This window comes from Pteropus medius, unplaced genomic scaffold (assembly GCF_902729225.1).
Source record: "Pteropus medius unplaced genomic scaffold, Ma_sr-lr_union100, whole genome shotgun sequence".
Classification (NCBI taxonomy): domain Eukaryota; kingdom Metazoa; phylum Chordata; class Mammalia; order Chiroptera; family Pteropodidae; genus Pteropus; species Pteropus medius.
In genome coordinates this window covers 6,268,585-6,290,214 of record NW_024351729.1, presented here as the reverse complement: position 1 = coordinate 6,290,214, position 21,630 = coordinate 6,268,585, and the positions used below count along the sequence as shown (strand labels likewise).

The window sequence follows — 21,630 nt, the reverse complement described above, 5'->3', positions numbered from 1 at the left end:
GTCCAGTTGAAAACATCATTGCCAAAACTGGTGTCAAGAAGTTTACCAACTATGTTTTCTCCTAGGAGTTTTAAGGTTTCAGTTCTTAAGCCATTTCTGAAGGAGAAATCCCTTTTTTCCTTACTTGCTAGGAGGAGGCTGTGCTGAGATGTGCACAGGTGTGTGATGGCCTTTGCCATCATGTGACCTCCGTCTATAGAAGTTGTGTTTGACATAATCATTTGACAGTAGAATAATAGGTTTTATTTTGACAGCAGAAGATTATGACATGGTCGGGCTTTAATAAACACTCCTTAAGGCTTTATGTCTGGGAAGCTTAAACCTAATTCCTCACATTGTAGCACTAATGCTTTGTGCTTGTCTGTCTCTTGCAGCTTTGTAGGAAGCCAACCTCAGAAAGGCAGACGGGATGGCCAGCTCAGCCCGGGAGCACCTGCTTTTTGTGCGACGTCGAAATCCCCAGATGCGGTACACTCTGAGCCCAGAGAACCTCCAGAGCCTCGCTGCCCAGAGCTCCATGCCAGAGAACATGACCCTACAGCGGGCCAACAGTGACACGGACCTGGTGACTTCTGAGAGCCGCTCCAGCTTGACTGCTAGCATGTACGAGTACACCCTGGGGCAAGCTCAGAACCTGATTATCTTCTGGGACATTAAAGAGGAGGTGGACCCCAGTGATTGGATTGGACTTTATCACATAGGTGAGTCAATTGAAATGGACTTGTTTATGATTTAGAGCATACATTTTGCCCCAACATAATACTACTCTGTATTTTCTCCTGGAAAAAAGTCACACACATAAGTAAAAACAACAAGATTCTGGGAATTTTTCTTTCCTTTTTGAGAGGTGGAGAGACAATTATAAATATCTTCGTTGGTGTGAATTCTGTAGTTACATCTCTACCGTAATTAAATAACAGAACCTCCAGCTTTTACAGTATTTTCTTTTTGAAACTTCATATTGCCCTAAATATTTCTACTTTAGAAAGAGGTGGCTATTAACATTTATTAATATTTTTAAACCAATGAAAAAGATATCTAGATTTAGATAAGTGATATGAAAAAAATGTTCTGTATTTTCTGAATGTTGAATTTCTTTAGGAACAACTTGCAATCTAATGTATCTTTTTATTTCAGAATTCCTCGATGTGTCTTATATCAATTAGGTGAGGAAAGTTGTCATATTTTTCTAACAAATGACTTAGAAATGGATTGCTATTTGTTTTAATAAGTGTCCCAGCTCTCTTTAGCTACTTCGTATCCATAGATGAGTGATGCTAGAATCATGCATACTAGAAAATATAGTCTGCTTTATCTGAAAGCAAAAATCAAAACCTACCTATCATAAAGAAAATCTAAATCAAGCTTGATAATAAAATCTAACATTCACCAAAGTTAGAGAACTTTTTCACTGAATGAAGAGAATTAAACAAAAATTTAACATCAGTTATTTTATTAGAAAGACTATTGCTTTCAATGTAGATTATAAGTCAAGCGTCTTTTTTTTATGTGTATGTTTTGTTTTTAAATGAGTCAATTAGGGGAGAGGGCAGTGTTTCTCAACTAGGTGCAATTTTGTTCCCTACGGGACATTTGGCAATGTCTGGAGAAGTTTTTAGTTGGCACAGCTGGATGGGGAAAATGGGAGATTAGGGATGCTGCTAAATACCTTGAAATGCACAGGACAGCCCCTCACAACAAAGAATTATCTGTTCCCAAATGTCAACAGTGCCACCGTTGAGAAACCCTACTTTGAAGCAAAGTATCATCCTTGCTGAAATTTTATTAGAATGTTAAACCCACTTCACTTTATGTTTCTCTGGGGCGGAGAATTTAATGTTAATTGGTTTGTGTTTGCTTTTGTATATCTTACTTAATGTTTAATCCTATTGGATAGAAAGAAATCTAAAATGGCAAGAAAAAAAAAAGTCAATGAATTCTTTTTCTCTCGTGACAACAAAAGGGGAAAAGTTTTCAGGGTTTTCAGCATTTCCCCCAAGTGTGTTTAAATATATATTCAAAGTGGGGAAGTTCCATGATTTAAAAATCATATTTTTATATCTACTATGTTAGATATAAAAGGTTAGATGTACTATTAAGATATACTATTAAGATATACTATAAAAGGTTAGATATACTATAGGTTAGATATACTCTTAGGTTCACAAAAAAAATCTTACAGTTTTCATATGACTTTTGGAGTAACTCTTTTGGCTTTGAGGTAATTTCACTTTTGGATTTCATAAACTTTTTTTCACTTTTCTCATAATATTTTTTCCTTTTTTTCTCATTTTAGATTATTTTGTAATGCTTAATATGGGACTACAAATAGCAGACTATGTTTTTTCCTAAATGCTTTCTATGCGGTATTTCTTTGGGATATAATCAATTTTACTTTCTTATTTAGGATGATTTCTTTTTCATGTGAATAACAATCTATAAGATGTCAGAATTACTTAAGACAGTGATTCCTGTTACATCATACTTCCTTCCTACTTCTTCTGTTTCCCCACTCCACTTGTTGTAGTTCCCTGTCTAAATGTTATTGAGAAGGAACTAAGGAATCCAAAGCCAAGTTCATTTTACCTCCAAGTGACCAAAGCCACAAAATCTTTTGTTCTTATATTTTACTTTCTAGCAAGAGAAATAGAGGTCAGAGTTCTAAATCTGGCATTACTCTAAGGATATAGCTGGGAAAGTAGAATTAGGAAATAAATCTCTTTTGAAAAGTGCTAACTCCAGTTTATTTCAAGTTGCTTCTGTATCTTTCTCACATATCATCATTGTGTCTTTACAACTTTGTATGTAATGTGTCTCTCCCCCCACCCCGCTGCCTTTGTCTACTTTCAGCATTTTCTCTTTATCCTGGTTTTTAGCAGTTTGTCTATAATGCACCTAGGTGTGATTTTCTTTTTATTTATCCTGGTTGGGATTCCCTGAGATTCACGAGTAAATGTTTTTGATGAAAGTTGGAAAATTTGGAGGCTATTATTTCTTCAGATATTTTTTCCTATTTTCACTTTCTTCCTCTTTCTGAGACTCTGCTTACATGTATGTTACCTCATTTCATGTTCTACAAGGCTCTGAGGCTCTGATTAATTTTCCTTCAATCGCTTTGATATTCAGATATGATAATTTTCTGTTTCCATCCAATGGATTTTTAAATTTCAGTTATTTGACTTTTTGTTTATAGAATTTTTATTTTTCTTTCTTTAGTTTTTATTTATCTTATGAGTTCCCTATATGTTAACTCATTTGGACTATATTTTTGTTCAATTCTTAGAACTGAATTGAATACAGCTGTTTTAAATTCTCTGCTAAATCTAATATCTGGGTTACCTAAGGGGTGGTTTTTATTGTCTGTTTTACTCTTGACTGTGGGCTCATTTTCCTCTTTGTTTGCACATCTAGCAATTGTCATTGAGGATTCTATATTGTAGCAATCCTGAGTTCTGTGGAATAATTTTTATTTTAATATTAATTTTCTCATAGGTGGATTTATTTCCTTGAATTCCTTAGGTGTGATTTTGTACTTTCTTAAGATGGATCTGTGGAAAGCCCAATGTAGTTCCCCAGAGCTTTTAACTTGACATTCAGCCTCCAAGCTCGGTGTCCCTTATGGATTTTGTTAGAGCTTGGTTTGAGACTTTGCTAGGGTAGGTCTACAGTAGACCTTACTCTAGGATTTTGTACTTATTCCTAAGTAGTGGCATTTCTGATTTCTTAGCTGAATGCCTGCAATGTTAAAAAGCTCTCTTCACTCTGGCTGGGCTGTATTGCAGTATTCTCCAGCATTGCTTGACCTCTAGTATCTCCATTTTATTCTCAGCCCTGTAGTAGCCAGTGTCTGAAAAGCCTTGGTAGTCTCGCCCTGCACATTAGTCAAAGGATTGTGGCAGGATCCACATGTGGGCTTTTGACCTTCATTCCTCTGTGACTCTTTCCAGTGCTCTGCCTGGAGATTCTTGTCACCTCCGTTGACCCAAACACTGATCTCTGCCTCCTCAGCTCATAAGAACTGCCATGAACTCTATTTAGTTCCCCACATGGTACTCAGGAAATTGACCTCTGTCTGAGATCTGGGTGGTTGTAGTTACCTCATAAATTACTCTTCTCTCTAGGATTTTAATCTTATACTACCTATTGTACAATGTCTGAAAACCATTAGTCTCCTACTTTTATGGTTGTTTACAATTAGGAGGGCTAGTCTGGAAAAATGACTTCAGTATAGCCTGAAGCAGAAGTTTCTCCCATGCTTTTGACTTAGGGTAGGCAGTAAGAGGTTCCACTTAATTTTCCCATCTAGCCATGTCCAGAGAATTCTGAATAAATAGTAAATGATTCTTAGAGTTCCATGTGTTTGTCAGTCTCCTTAGTGTACTTTCTAATAGTTTTAGATACTTAGCAGGGAGCAAGGGTGGGACCTGGCATGCCCAGATCTCTCAAGGGGCTGGGACAAATACAGATTAGCATATGCAAATAAAAATACCACATAGGTAGAATGAGGTACTTGGTGTTCTCAGGCATGCTGTTGGTTTTAGCAGGTTTTCTCAATGAATGGCTTTAAAAGGCACAGGTCCCAGCATTTATAACATTAAATATGGTTCATTTGTAAAGTTGCTGGGCCATGGCTGTGTTTAAAAGAAAAACTGGCTTATCTGGGACCTTGGAAAGCGTGAACTGACACCTGGCTTTAAGCAAGATAGCCATTTATCTCCTGAGGCCAGGACAGGTTTTCCCGACCTCTAGACTGGAGGCAGCCTCACTTCTGAGGGGCTTTTGCCATCCACATGGAGAAGGATGCATGGCAGCCCTATGGTCTTTAAATGACAGCCATTTTCTGATCCCTTCTTCCTGATGGAGTTGGCAGGCAGCCATTGATTTCAGGGATGGTAGGCCCTCCCCATGCTCAGGAAAATTTTAACCCTATATAGTAATCCAACTAGTAAGTAGTCTAGGAGTGGGCATGTGACCTAATTCTGGCCATTGAGATGTAAAGGGAAGACTTTGGGGAACTTCCTTTTCTAATGAAAAGCCAGAGTTTTGTGAAGGGAGAGTTTAAACTTCCCCTTCTCTTGTACTTGGGACTCTGGTGTTGTTATATCCATGTAGCAACCATAGTCGTCAATCAAGAAGAAAAAACGCTAAGGATGACAGAACAGAAAGTTAGAAAGCGCTAGGACTGGCACTCCAAAGTTCTTGCTATTTGTGAGAGAAATCTTCCTTTCTTTAACTTATCATAGTGAGGCTTTCTTGTGACAACAGTTACTCCTAACTGAGCTGCTAGGGTGCTGTACAGATAGATGAGAAAGGGAAAATGAGGGATACCAATTGCTTTTAATGGCAGGATAAAGAGTGAGTGGACTACTTCAGTAGTTACTACTTCAGTAGTTACTACTTCAGGGAGCGTGCTCGGGACAGCTTTAATATAGGCAAAACCCACTAGGTTTTAAAAAGCAACAAAAATTTGTTATAAAATATTTGAAAACGAACTCCAAGTCATGTGGAAATTTTCAGAAGTTTAATAAGACTAATAATGTGATGGAAAGAATCTTTCAAATAAGGAATTAGTAATCTGAAAATATGTGAGTTTTCTTGTGAGTATTAGAGGAAGATAGGTTAGAGGATACATTTGGAGAAGATCTGAAAGAGATGAGGAAATGCAAGGCTAGGATAGGGAAAAGAATTTTGGGGTCCTAGTTATGTCATAAATTTAAGGCTGCTGGAGCTATACAGCTCTTGAGCTCTGTGAAATAGGTGTGCTGAGAATGTAGATTTCATAACAGTAGCACGTATGTCAGGAATAGCTTCAGATTTCTCTACTTCTTGGTAGAAGCCACCGCTCCCCTTCAGTTGTGTCCTGAGAAGCTGGGCTGTTTCTTAGCAACGTCTAGTTTTATTTGTGGAACAGAAAGATGATCTCTATAGAAATAAGTCCCAAAGGGGAAGGATTTGGGTGGAACATCAGCTGGCAAGGTGTGGCTTATTGGCACACTCTGCGTTTTGATTGTGTTTCTCTTGGCTTACATTTTCTTCCTCTCTGCAAGTGTGAGTTTTGTTTTTGTTTGGCTAATTGTTAATAATATTTTGCACTGCACAACTCACTCCAGATGACTTTTAGCACTACTGATCTGGAGGGGAAATATAGCCTCCTGGATTAGAAACATAAATCTTTCTTTAAGAATTTTAGATAGTATATAGGTTCTATTGTAAATACAAAGAAAAAAATGGAAAATATCAGAGCACCATTTGGGGAAACTGTGGGTGCGAACATAGTTCTCAGAACAGATGTTTGTTACATTGTCTCACTTTAGAAAGTCTCATATACACCCCGAGAATGCCAGACTTGATCTCAATGTAGCTAATAGCCCTGAATCTCCAAATTACAACAATTAATGGTTTTCAGAAGTTGCTAGGTTTATAATTTATTGTTGGTCTCCAAAATTGGAATTGACCCCTTCCAAGTTTAACAGAGCTACCAGTTACCTCCTTCTAAACTCACTAAATAAAAAGAGCTAAATGCTTATCTTGTGCAGAAACACTTAGAGTACCCAACTCAAACAGCTTTCCACAAAAAATCAAATGGACACCATTTAAACAGGAGGCAGAGTGTATTACATTTTTTTAGGCTCACTATCTAATTCCCTTTAATGTTTGGTCATATGCTTATTTTTCTGACTGTTCAAAAGAAAAACACTTCAAAAGGCTTAACTTGCCATTTCTCATTTGCAGGCAACTTCAGGTACCTGAACAGAGCTGGGAAAATGCACAGTGTGGAAATGAGAAGTATATCCTGTGCTGTACATCTGTGCTACTCAAAGTGCTGGTCTGTCAGCTGTTTGTTACTGATCTGGGACTAGATAAGAAACTTTCTCTAGAATGTAAATCAGTGTAACTTCATTTATTTATCAAATCTTGCTATTAAAAATTAACCTAACTAAATAATGGGTTTTTCGATGTAGCTGTTTCATAGTCTGGCTCAAGCGTCTTATCTTGTCACAGACCCAGTAACAAAAAGTTTACCAATATTTGTCTAGCCCACACTTTGAGTGTCCATACATTGATTATGGGTACAACAATGAGTAGCAGAACAACTGTATTTTGACTCTGTCTTACAAAAATCTCATGGCTTGTGTATTATGACTTTTTCATATTTTTTTGCATTTAGACAGCAAAATAAAGTATGGTCTCAATAGTTAGCCAAAGCATTAAGATCATATATTTTAGAGCATTATGATTCCAAAATTTTAGTTGATGTTTTATAGATTAAAAGGTCCAGAATGGTGATGCCATAGAGCTAGTTGGAGGCAGGCAGTCAAGGCTGGAACTCACGTATTTTGAGTCCCAGTCTTTATTTTTCCCCCTCTGTGTTGAAAAATGCAGTGCAGTGTTCTCTAACCTCTAGTTATTTACTCAACACCTTGATTTTTGCAATATTGGATTATCACCTGTGCTATTAATATTTTTAAACCATCTGATTAGAACAAAACAAACTGATTTTTTACCCTGACCTTGTTCTAAGCAAAAAAGATTATCTGTGTTAGTTATATTTCTTTCTAACATGCATTAACTGTTAAAATATAACTTTTGTCTATGAACCACCCCAGAATCATCACACGCAGCACACTGAAAAATTCTGGGGTTATCAGTGATTAAGAGTACAGTTTTTATAGTTAGAAAACTAGTAAATTCAAGTCTACCTACCAGCGTGGGTAAATTATGTAATTTTTTAAAACCTCAGTTTCTTAATCTATAGGAAAAAAAGACTTAGAAAAGTACCAATATCATGAGAATTAAGTAAGATAATGTGTGTAAAGCTCTCAGCAAAATGCCAGGCTCATTGTAAGGTACTGCTGATTATAAACTCTCATCATTATTTTGGCTACTATTAATAATAATGAAATCATTTCCTGGTAGTCTGAAGCTTAAGCACAAACTCACCAATAGAATGAATCCATATGAAGAGATTTCCAGATTAAAGTGACACACTGGGTCACTTCTACTTACATAAAACAAAATCCATTCCAATGAAACAAAACACTAGAAATTATATAAAGCACTTAAAGTATGAATGCTAAATAATACAGTATTTTAACTTGAGTATTATGTAGATTCTAAACCAACGTGCTTTCTAAGGTGACAGGAAAGCTGCATTTTAATCTGAAATTCAATCAAATGGAACAAAAAAATTATATATTTGGCATTTAGTTTCTAGAACAACTATCAAATACAGTTAATAATGTTTGTTCTTAAGCTCTTTTGATATTTTTACATGATTACTGCCAAAGACAAGTTGTTTTAGGTCATGTCTTAAAAATTTTAAAAATACTTTTAGAAAATAAGAGCTTTCAACATGAAATGGCTTTTGGAACAACTTAACTCTAAATTACTTTTTGTGGCCCAGTTGTTTTAGTCATGGTAGGTCAACTTATACTATACAAATGAATGAACCCTGGCTCTTCAGTGGCTTAGAAAACAAAAGAGGATTTATTGCTAATGCTGTGTGGGTTGGCAGAGGGCTTGCTTCGTACTGTCATTTAGTGATGCAGGCTCACTACCCTCTTAATTTTTGCCATATTGGATTGTTAAAGGTGCAACAGTCTTTTAATTACAGCATCTACAACACAAGACCTCCTCAAGCAAGTATCAAGGGAAGAGAGAGCTGGGGACTTTTATACCAGCTCTTAAATGCCTTGGGCCTTAAGGTGACACATTTCACTTCTGCTCAGAGCCCATCATTCAGCATTAGTCCCATGATCTGCCTAACTGCAAGGGGATTGGAAAATGGAGAGATACCCTTAGCTATTTAGTGAGTAGTCAGTGTCTCTGCCATAGTAGATTTATGTGTCTTGCTAACAGTGTGTCTGGTCCTCTGGTCTGTTCCAAGGCCTAATAGATGCTGGGGTTAAAAAGTGTCATACTTTGGTATACCCCTTGCAAGGCGTTCAGGAGACTGAATGAGAGGACACACCCAGAGCAGAACCAAGGACAGTACTTGACATTATAGATGCAAGATAGCAGTTAGGGGAATTCTGAATTCACAGCATTGCATTGGCGTCACAGACTATCAAGGATCTTCCTTTTAATATGCATGTCAAGGCTCTGGCTCACAAAGAAGTCCATGTGTTCAGAATAGTTATGGAAGACTTCCCTGGACATAAGGTTCTAAAAAATTGTATAGCTCAGTATATCCAAAGAAGCTTTAGTATATTTTATTGGCTAACATACCGGTTGCACACAGTAATGAAATAGGCATTCTTCTGTCCATATATTGAGATGTTTTTTATTTTCTATCCAATTATTCTATAAACATTATCTGAAGGCTTTTTTTCCCTCCATGCTGATTTGTGTCACTTTTCCTTAATGGAGCCTTTTATATAGGTGCCATAATTAATAAATGTTAAATAATCGTAAATATTTTATGAGGGAGTTAAGATAGCATGGTGTGAGGTTTAGAGATTCTTTGTTCTGATAAAAATCTATTCCCAACCAACAATGAAATTGCTTACCACACATACTAATTTTGTAGTGTTTGTTATAATTGGCTTTTTGTAGTTTCCTAAGGACTAAAGCACACCAGTCAAGAAAGTACATTTATGTCGTCTTTTTATCTTGATCTCTCTCTTAAAGTCTGTTTGTTATCATTTGCTGTTGTGAAAAGCAAGTTTTTTTTTAGGCTAGTTTTTGCTTGATGTATCTTTTCCTACTGGTTTATTTTTAGCCATTCTTTGGCATGCCTCAGATATATCTGCTATAAATCATCTATAGCTTTATGAGTTTAAATCCGATATGAATGACTGACTTTTAAAACGAGTGCAGTTGATGTTTTTACATTTGTTGTTATTTTTAATATGTTTTAGACTTCTTTCCACATCTTATTTTGTTTTCTATATATTACACTTTTTTCTTAGTTATCCCCCACTACCCCGGCTTTAATGCATTCCATTGAAATGATGAGTTTTCTTTACTTTCACGTTCTTCCTCAGTCTGTTTGCTTGGAAGGTAAACATTCTGGTTTTAGTCTGTCAGGGGTTTTCCTTAACATTTTGACATATGTGACTGAGTTAACAAAGGCTATAATGCATTACTATCTTTAAACACCTCTCGAACAAGGATCTTAGGACATAGTTATTAAAATCACTTCCCTCCCCATCTTCTTTTGAAACTGTTGGCATTTAATTGCATTAAATGTCACATCATTATAATTATTGTTGTTTTTTTTTTTTTTTTTAAATAGAGAAGGATTGTTCCAGTTATATATTCTGCATTACGAACCATGACTAAACTTAGTGGCTTAAAACAACAATTTATTGACTGAGTAAACAATTTAAGCATAAAAAAAAAAGACCTGAGCCAGCAGCACAAGAGGACAAGGGGTTTGATTTTCTTATAAACATATACACACACACAATGAAAGTTATATTTTAAAATAAACAGAAGCATTGTTGAATTTTTGAATAAATACGGAGTCACAGTATTGTATACTTTATATAGACTTCAGAGGAACTGTCTAGAGCAACTCAGATTTTCAGTCTGTTTTAAGTTGTAGGAACCAAAGTATTATAATTCAGATTTAATGGTGACATTAAGGAATTATTCCTCTATGTCCTTGTAGTTTTACCTTGGGTGCTTATTTTATTTAAATTATGAATTGCAAAACTCCCAATGTATGCATGCTCATTGAGAAATCTGATTTTTCCTATGTAAAAATTTATAAAAACCGTCAAATGGTCACATTTTCTCAATTTACTGTAGTTCATAAAATCATTAGGAGAACCACACTGATGCCTTAATTACATACAAAGCTTGAACTGGGTAGAGTCTGGTGGATCCGTTAACCTCAGCATTGGGCAGTAGAGTGGCCAGGAGGGTGGTTTTGGAGTTGAGGTATGGGACAGACCTGGATTCCGATTCTGGCTTAGCCACTTAGTTGGTGCATGAGAGTTAGTAAATCATTCTGAGCCTCAATTTTATTCATGTACAAAATGGGAAAAATACCAACTTGATAAAACTGCCAGGAAGATGAAACATGATAACATTTGTAATGTGTATCTAAGGGTAGTTGCTTCATAGGAGAGAGCCGTTATACTAGCCACAAGCATTTGTTGAGAACCTATTTGTCTACCACTGGCAATGGGGTGCAAACATGAGTCAGCTCACATTTTAGTCAGCTGAGAAATAGGTAAGAATGGTGCAGTGTGTTCAGAACAATATTACAGAGGTCACAAGAGAATGGAGAAGGAACAATTTAATGCCTGAAATGGATTCAGGGATGGGAAAGATATAGAAGATCATATCTAGACTTATCATGAAATGAGGGTTTTATTTTATTTTTATATGTTTATTTGTTTGGTATTCACACAAGAAAAAGTCATTCTGAGAGGTGAGAATTACATTTGCACGTGCCAGGCATTCCTCATGGAGGGCTTGCATGTGCTCTCCTTGAAGATTGCACCTCCTGTCTCGACTCCACTTTCCGCTTAGCTGACTTCTGTGTATCCTTTTGGATAAGATTCAGAAATCATCCACTCTATAATGTACCTCCTAACTCTTCCAGGCAATCGATCCATTCTCCTGTTCCCTTAGAAATTTTTTTAATGTCACTGTTTCAGTGCTGATTATTTTGTGTTGTAATTTGTCCTTTTTCATGTTTGTCTTTTTGGCTGCACTCTTAACTCCTTAACTGTGTCCTGTTTATGTTGCATCCTGAGCACCTTTCCCAGCTCTCTGTGCTGCATTATCCACAGAGATTAATTCATTTCATTAAAGAGTAGGTTTTAGGGTGGAGGAATTATAACATCAGAGTGAATACTTTATTCTATATTATGTTGTTTTCTCCTGATGACTTATTCAACAGATTATTTTTGGTATTCATTCACTCATTTACCCAATAATATTAGGAGTTTATGTATCAGGCGTCTGAAAGAATTTTTAAGATGTCATCTGTATTTAAGATCATATTAAAGAGCTGTCATTCTAGGCTTTCTTCCATTTTCTATACAATATATTGGCCTTTTGCTTCCTGTTTCCTTACCCATGGCTTCTATCTTCAGTATAGAAAGCACTGTATGTTTCAATAGAAGTAAATTTATTCCCTGAATTTAGCATGTTTACTGCCTTAAACTCATATTTTTGTCCTTTCTTGTTCTTTTGGTTACAGAAATAAGCATCTGCTGCTCAAGCAGCCATAGATGTTTTTCTGAGAATTATGTGTCATTTGGCATGAATATCTATATAGTGTTTTGACATCCTGAAATATGTAATTATATATTCGTGATATAACTATTACACCTCTAGTACATACAAGTGCTATTACGAAATTATTGATGCATCAAGGAATTATCATCCTTTCACTCTACAGAAATATGTACTACTTTTTTGGGGGAGACTATGGTTATGGCACTAAGCTATACTATTAGAAGCAAACATGTTACTGAAAGACTAACCTAAAAATAATAAACTTGAATTTTCCACTGAGGATTTACATTAAGTTAGCTAATAGGATTCTAAATATTTATCATATATCATTTTATAGCACCCAAATAAATTTTTTTTTTCTTTAAGTGTATGTCTGTGGCACATTTTTGATATAAAATATTCATGCAAAAAGGAAAGCCTTGAACTTCAGTGAACATCTGGAGAAGGTTGAATTCTTAGTTTTGGGCTGCATGACAGCCATTTTTCCTCTGTTCACTTAAACTGCCAAAACCTGTCATTCCTGAGCCATTTCAAGAAGGTAAACAGAGTGAACTGTGCTATGCATATGACCCATTGCAACTGCTGATCTGAGCAAGGTTACAGGTCAGCATCTGTAGAATTTTCTAGTCCATCATATGATTTCATTTGTCTGAATGGAGTACTATGAAACTAATCAAATTTCTTTTAAAAATCATTATTACTACTTGTAAAAGTCTAACTACAGCAATACTGCTAAGATAAGCAGCAACATTACATCTTTGCATTATGTGATGCTATTGATGGAACCTCCAAAATTTCTCATTTTATATGTTTTACTCAACTTAAGGAAATCATATTACTCATTTAAGAAAATTGAATGCTTATAGTGAAGTTCTGTATTTTTCATCATTTGGAATCATTAAAATTATTTGCCTGTCGACATTTAGAGTCACAGAAGTTTTAGATTTAGGAAGGAAATTAGTGATCATCTACTACATTGGGCTCATTTTACAAATGAGAAATTGAGGGCCTCGATGGATTAAGCGATATGCCCATGGTTGCTCAGTAAAATAGAAAAAAATACAATGTCTAATAGGAGTTTCTTCTACAGTGGAGTTGTTTTTTAAAGGAAGTTAGGTGCTAAAGTCAATTCTCACAGGTGATTTTTGAGTGTAGTTAAAATTACCTTTGAAAACCCTAGTGGGAAGGCAATACGATTTAACGAGTTGAGCACAGCCAGTTTTTCTTCCAGCATTGGAACAGACTCTTGTCTTCGATTGAGTGACAAAAAAGAAGTTGGCTTGTGTTTAGGGGCTGTTTTTATACGAACCCCCCCTATCGTTTAAAACTAAAATCCCACTTGGTCTGGTGGAATGCTTGGAATAATGGCATATTTCCTGTTCCTTCTAGGGGCCTACGCTCAAGGTCTGGAATGGGCCCCATGCTATTTAGGTGGTTCTTTTTCTCAGTCCCTTCTCTTGTATTGAGTAAGCTTGTGGGGTTACAGCAGAAGATGTTAAAGGGGCATTTGCTGTCTCTCCCATGAACATTATTTTATCTTCGAAGATTCAGTGGAGTATGATGAGTCATTTTCTTTAATGGAGGCTCATAGAGATTTATTTTATAAATCATTTTTTTTTAACAGCACTATCTAAAATAACCCCCCGATATTTACTATTTGTCTGCGCAGTACTTCAGTGAAAGAATGTTTTATTTTAAAGCTGTCACAGTTTTTCAGGTGATTTTTAAAATCAGACACATAGAAATACTTTTTTGTTCTGTTATTTATGTTCCCTTTTCACCACAACACCCCATTTCTTGGGATTCTAAATCTACAGAGCTGAGTATGTATAAAAACTCTGGGCATAGAAATGGCTGAGATGATCTAATATGATTGTTTCGTATACAAAAATTTCTTTGCCATAAAATATCAAACTTACTCATTTTTCTCTAAATTGTAACTGGTGTTATTTATTGTGTCATAAAGGCAGATGTGACCTATGCCCAAAAATGTCCATGAGCTGAAATATTTCAAATATTATTCAAATATTCAAATATTTCAAAAATTTGATATCTCTATTAAGAAAAATATATGAAGAAATAAACAGGGGTTATGGAGAATTCTTATTCTATTGTAAGCAGTTACAATAGAACCCTTTGGCCTCTCTTTACCAAAAACCATGTACTTGCAAGTCAACAATAATTCCTAAAAGTCAGACTCCAGACCCTTTGCTAATTTCCACTGCTCCAGCATAGTTGCTGTCTATTGCCCCCTCTTTTTGAGGCTGTTTCTTCATTGGCTGTGACACTGTCCTGGTTCCCACAGTCTTCTGGCCACTCATTCTTTTCCTCTTTACTGAAAATCCTTTCATTCCTTATTCTCTTATATTCTTTAGGCTTTATTGTTTATTCTCTCTTTGAATAATTTCATTCATTCTCAGTCTTTAGCCAATCTCAGCAGAAAGCATCATTTCTAATCAAGAGTGACTGGAACCATCTCTTCCTGGCCCACGAGAGACACTTCTGCACCTCCGCTGTGATGAGGGTGTTTGCATGACAGAAAGGGGCCAACACTGCAAATCAGAGCTCCCCCTCAGCCCAGCTAACCCAGAGTCAATTGGCCAGCCAACCACTATCTAATCCCAGTCTCTGTCTAAAGTTTTTCAAATCAATTCTCTCTGAATATCCTCTTTCCTCAAATTCAGCTTTTTCAAAACAAATTGACATGCTAAACCAGTTCTTTGTGATTCTCCATTTTTGTTAGTGGGAATGAAGTTTTTTTAGTCTCTCAGACTTGGAAACTTTGCCCATGTTTTGACTCTTACTGCACTTTCAACCAGCATATCTAATGTGCTACTAAGGGATGTAAAATTTAAGTTAGCAATGTTTCCTGGCACTGTCGCCTTTTTAAATGTTTAGGTCTTTATTGTTATCTTCCTAAGTAATCTTCTCAGTCTAACATATTCTGGTGCAATTCATGTTCCACATTGCTGCCAAACATTTAATAAATGAAATTTTATTTTTTCATGCATTAAGCTAAGCGCTTTTATATAGTTACCTCATTTAATCCTTAAAACAACCTTATAGTCAGTGACTCATAAAAAAGAACAAGTATAGCCCTTCCCTGGATCAGTAACTGTGGCCAGGAAACTGGCATATGCAAATTATCCTCTAACCCAACAAGGACCCAACCGGAGGTAGGGGTGGAGTTAGCGTTACACAAGCTATACTGCTGCTGGGAACTGGAAGAGAGATGGCTGCTGGATAGTGCAACAAATGTCTGATTTAGACAATTACTAGTATCCTCATTTTATAGCCAAAGCAATTGATCAAGAAGTTAATTAACTCCTCTAAGGTGTTTTCAATTAGGATAAGGAGAAGTTGAAATTTTCCTGACTTTATAGCTTATGCTGTCTATTATCCTTTGTCATAAACCTCCCCATTTAACATAGTAGAGTCTAGTGGCCACGAGCTTACACTATGAAGTTGAATAGACCTGCGTTTAAATCTCTCCTTTGCTTCTTGTGTCGAGTGACAATGGGTAAATTACTTACCCTCTCTGAGAACAATATCAGTCTCACAGGAAATAATAAAATCCTCAGTAGGATTTTTCTGCATGCACATAAAGTCCTTGGCATAGGACTTGGTTTAATAAAAGTATAAGAAATGTTGACTAATGATGATGATGATGATGGTAACTATATTTCAACAAGGCAAAGGACAAGTTTTTCTATTTCTACTTAATATACTGGCAAGAATAGCCCATACTTTTGAATGAAATATTTGTTGTTTTAAAAAAGCCTAAACATTAAATGTAGGGAAATGTGATGACTGAAATTGTACTTCGAGAATTAATAACATCATTAATGTGCAAGGATGTTAAAATGAAACTTGTCCTGGATCAGTTGAAAGGTAACAACCACTCCCACATTCCAAAGCTGTGCCACCCAAGCAGGTCTTGAGAAGGAGGTGGTCCAGATTATTTTGAGGACCCTCACCTGGCCACTCGGGTGAGAGGGGAGTTGTTGATTTGGTGGAAGAGTCTTTGGGGGCATTGTCAATGTGCCGGGAGCCTATTTTCTCTGTTAAACACACATACACTGGAGATAAGCAGGATGCTTCCCTCCACCTCAAGTCAGGAGAGAGATATGTCATAGGAATTGACTGCTCTGAGAGCTTTATGAGTGTCCTCTGCAGCGTGAGGGACACAGCGGGCTGGTGTCTGATCCACACATGAAGACTCTAAAAGGGAGAAGCTATGGCTGGAATGCAGAGTGAGGAGGGCTTGCTGGCAATGGCCTGCACTGCTTGAATTGCTGGGACAAGATTGCATGTTTCTTGTGGGCAAGGGGTGGGGTCTGCCTACAACAGAGCCGGTTTGGGGTTATTCTCATACCTGCTCCGAAAAACTACCTGGAGGAGCTCATGTTACCCAGGGGCATCCAGAGGGACAGAACAGAAGACCTTGGGAGAAAGAGGCTGAGGGCACTCCTGGAGTCCTACTGTCTAAGAGCCAGACAGAGGTTTGTCTGTGACCACATCAAAGAAATTGAAGGTGAAAATCCCCAGAAATGGGGCATCTCTCCAGAACCCAGGAAGTTTCCCTTTGTGAGTGAAAGATGCTCCATGCTCGCAGAATGCTGGCATCAGATTGTGGCAGTGCCAGCTCAGTCAGACCTTCTCTGCCTCCTAACCTCTCCTCTTTCCATTCCACTGAAAGAGTCAGAAACTGGCGGGAAGTAGAGAATCCACCATGCTTCCCTCTCTCTCCAAAGGCTTTCTGCCTGAAGCAGGCCTGAACTAAGACAGAGAAGATTTCATTTTAACTGAAGTTTGGAGTTTTGACTATGCCACAGGACTGGACATTTTCTTTATGGAAGTGAACATTTTTGTAGCTCAGTATGACCAGAGGACTCTTTATTACCTCAGAATGACCAGAAAAGTCAAGGGGCCTCCTCTCATTTTACTCAATGGTAAGCAAAGAACTGGTCCCACAGAGCAGAGTAGAACAGGCAGCAGGGTAAAAGAATTATTGTTTTAAGTTGTGCCCTACTAGTCCTACTTGCTCCATGTAATGGTTCACCAAATACCCAATTATAAAACTTACATGAGAAAACATGGGGCTAAACATTGTCTTTGGAGTTTGAAGTGGTCATGTTGGGATTTGTTTGGCTTGGTCTTCAAGTTGCAAAGTGAGGTGTTACAGGATTGGGGGCCAGGCGTCGTTTTAGTCTTAGATTCAGAGGTGAAAGTGAGCTGACTGTGACTGGGCAAAGTGAGACAGTAAATGGTACTGTCGGGGAAAATGTTGCCTTTCTCTGGTGTCTTGCTTCTCCGTCTAGCTGACTGACAGCTGTGCTCAAGTCCCCTGGAGAGAACCACTTCTGAAGAAGGATGCATATGGCATCAGGCTCTGAACTATTTATGGAAAGGCAAAGCATTTCACTCAAAAGCAGCAAAGAAGAGAAAATCAGGGGACTGTGTTCTGTGCTTTTTGACAACGTTAGTAGAATACAGCTGGGTACAGAGGTGAACTGCAGAGTAGTGATCATTGCCAACAACAGCAAACAACACAGTGCCTCAGTCCTTGAGATGTAAAACGCAGGGTGACTGAAATGAGGCCACCTGTCTCTAAGAATGACCTCGGTGTTCCCAGTAGGAGACCAACAGGAACCAGCAGGCTAAGAGAAATGAGGGATGGTGTGGGCAGTTTGTGTAGCTATGGTAGACCTGAAAGAATAAAGGGAGAGCTCCAAATTAGAGTGGAAAGGAAGGCAGAATTAAGGTTTTAAGATTTGGGTCTTCCTTCCAGTTTTTCTGTGATATGTTTATAGTGCTTTTATATTTAGAGTTTTTTTCAGGAACATTTCATGTAATTTTTATAGCAGCTATTCACATGATTAACTATGCCAGCTGATGGTAGGAACTAGATGAAGAAACTAAATAGGTTAAGCTGCTCACCCAAGGTCGGAAAGATGGTAACAGAATTTGATCAAAGTTTTCTAATTCGGAGAGCTCTTTCTAGTTTATCAGCCTTAGTGCTATGTTAGTAAAGTGGGGTGAGAGGATGTCAGGTGGTTTACATACAATAGTTTAAATTTAATAAGCGATGCGTTCATTTTTAAGGTTGCCTTCTGTTTTTGGCAAGGACACTGGTTTCGCATTAATGGACTAAGATAAACTTGTTAAAGTAAAAGAGTAGAAATAAGCATCAAGTAAATAGTGCTACTGAGATGTGGCAGTTATTGCGAACAGGGCCTGTGCACATGTGTTGTTTAGGAACCACTAGTCTAAAGACTTTTGCCTCAAAGATAGAGCTTATAATTCGATGACATCCTCCCAATGTTATTCTTGAATTGTCTCATGTGGCTAAGTCCCAACCTCACAATTAAATTATAAATTCTTTGTGTTCAGGGGCCATGTCTTATGTAATGTAGGAATTATGGGTTGAATTGTATTCCCTCAAATTCATGGGTTGAAGTCCTAACCTATAACTTCAGAATGTGACCTTATTTGGAGATAGGATGTTTACAGAAGTAATCAAGTTAAAAGGAGGTCTTTAAGATGGACTTTAATCCATATGACTGTTGTTCTTATGAAAAGGGGAAATTTAGATAAAGACATACAGGTAGAATGTTGTATGAACATGATGACAGCCATCTATGAATCTGTCTTTCAGTGTAATGTTGATCAAACTCATCAAGAGTTTCAAGTTTAAAATGCCTCCTCAGGGGCTTTAAGGCCTTCCAACTCTCTCTTTCTACTTCAATAAAGTGCCCGCCTTCAACTCAGCACCACCATCCTTTGAGCTCGGCCACCCTCTGGTGTGTCTCCTTTCATAACCAGTGCCCTAGATGTCTGGACTTTGCCATCCTGACTCTTGTCTAAAGGCTGTCCTCCTTTCCACAAGGCTTCAATATTGAGCCTGCGTTGCTTTTTTAAACTTCCACTACTTTGTGGTTTATTTATTTATTTTTTTTACTTCTGACTGGAAAAAATTGTTATCTTTAGAAGTGATAGCACCCACTAGGAAGAAAGAGTGCTGTTTGAATTCACCCTTAATTAAAGGATGTTGGTGCCTCCTGCCGAGCTGTTGACTTGCCTGGCATTTGAAGCTCAGAGTCTGTCTTTATCTGGATGGGCTATTGTCATCACAGCTCTCAGCACTCTTTACCTTACCACTTGTGGGTGTGTGACTTCTACTGTATACCAGGAGTTTACAGACTGGCCATGTCTTAATCATGCTTGGATCTCCAGTGCCTAGTGCCCAATTCAAATTCAGCATAAATTTGTTGAATCAATGAGCATTTTAAAAGGAAAACAGATTCAATGTCTTATAGGTTGTATTTGAATAGGACATATAGTTGAATTCGAGGATGTGTTGTACCTAAAATGTTCTAGTCTTTAGATTCAGAATATTGTTTGTTTGGAGAATGCTTTTAATCCTGGACTGGATTCCCAAGATTTTTGTGGGTGAGCTTTAAGAATTGTTTTTAATAGTTTATGTAATGATCTGGTTAGACACAGCAGATGGACCTAAATAACCCCCTTTATTTCCTGTAATCTCTTAAAGACCTATTTCTATGAGTTAGATTGGACATATATGATCATTTTCTAGAATCTGTTCCAAGTTCAAACCACTCTATTTTTAAACTCTTCTCTTTGTGATTAAATTTTAAAAAATCTGGCTGTCAGCACACTGACAAATTGGTCCTCCTGGATGATGTTCTACTTCTCATCGCTTTTAGGATTATGCCTAAATGGTCTGTTGCCATTTACTAATTAAATACTTCCCCCCAAAATGTGTTATATGAATTTTTATTTTGAAGAACAAGACAATAGAATGATGATGATACTTACAAATTCTTGCATTTAGAAATGAGAATACTTGGTAGAGCAACAACAGCATTTGCATCTTTTCACGATTAAACCATGACACTGCCATTTTATATTTCAGGATAAATCTGTGCTGTGTTGTCAGCAGCAGCTATTCTGAGGAGTCCTTTGCTGCTCTGTAAGAAACATTTAACTAAATCTTATTTGTTGCCCACATACCAACCCCAGGTTGATGAACCCCAAACTCTACCAAATCAGGGAATTTGCTTTAGTAAAACCTGTGCCAGGCTTTGTGGGTACTATGCAGTCTCTACCTTTAAGGGCCTTACTGTATAATGGACTCAGGATGGTGGCTCGGGTTCAAGGCAGGAACTCTGGTGTTAGTGCATATGCTTCTTTTAAATATTATTCTGGCAGCATGGCACTTTTTATTTTTGCCCTCATGCCTAGAGGGCTTCTTCTCCAACCTCACCACTGCTATGGTATATAGAAGTAGTATATACTTGACAAATATGGCCAGGAATGCTCTATCGACCTTTTGCCTAAGTCTAAAGGAAACCCTTGGATCTGCTGGAGGCTTTCTGGAACTTTCAATTTGATGCACCTCAATAAGTAAGAGATCTTAGGAATTTCAGAGCTATGGCCAGGTTTGAACATGGTTGGTTGGCCAAATGCATTAGACTGAAGTAGCACCAAACTGTTCTCACAAGTGGAAGGAAGATTGATCAATGTGTTGGAGCTGCGCAGTTTTTGTTTTATGGAGCATTTCCTGTAAGAAGACCTCAGGAGTCAGGGTAGGTATGACTCAAATAGATTAACCATAAAATTCAACTTTTAGGTCTGAAAGAGATCTTTGAGCTTGTTTAGCTTCTCTTACATTTTAGTCAACAAAACAGAGGTTCATAGACTTGCTCCAGTATTCATGGCCGATTAGTGGGAATGTCTAGGGCTATAATTTAGGTCTTCTCTTTGTTCTCTGTTGGTCTTGCATTGTCTGTTTTGCCCAGAACCTTTCCAGCCAAGAACTGTATTCAGTGGTATGTTGATGAACTGACTCTCTCTTTGAAAAATGCCCTCTGATTTGTAGCGTTTATAGATTTCCATGGTACAAAGACTCCACCGTGGGCAATTTCAAGCTATCAATAACCTCACAACCAGCTTTCAGAATTCTAGAGATTTAACAGTTGGCTCCAGCACACCTGATTGCATTCTCCTACCTGTTCTTTTTGGCACTGTTGGTGGTGTATCGGTGACCGATGCCTTCTGAAATAGATAGGCCCCTTGTGGTGATGGGAGATAAAATAGTATCATTAAAGAAGGGCCTATTTCAGTTAAAATGAGTCCAGCATTCTCTGGATTTTAATCTCTTCATAAGACTCTATAGTCTTCTTGAGTTAACATATGATAATTAATATGGGATGCTAAGGGGTAGAGGGATGTTTCTTTTGGTTCTAAAACATCTCAGAACAGTCATGTTGTGGGACTTATAATTTGCTATTCATAAAGATTCTGCATCTTGAGACAAAGTCCAGTGGAGGGGTACAGAACATTTCCTATTTATCACCTATCATCCATCCATCTTCCTTCCTTCCTTCCTTCCTTCCTTCCTTCCTTCCT

The 21,630-nt window shown here is 37.4% G+C and overlaps 1 protein-coding gene across 1 annotated transcript in view; it reads left to right on the top strand.

The window, feature by feature from the left end:
- The window catches only part of HECW2 (HECT, C2 and WW domain containing E3 ubiquitin protein ligase 2), a 318,168-nt gene that overhangs the window by 113,915 nt on the left and 182,623 nt on the right, over positions 1-21,630 (top strand). Inside the window, exon 2 of the mRNA XM_039844303.1 lies at positions 375-701. Within this exon, the coding sequence (XP_039700237.1) occupies positions 410-701 (292 nt within the window). The 5' untranslated portion in view covers positions 375-409. The remainder of the gene's footprint in view (positions 1-374; positions 702-21,630) is intronic.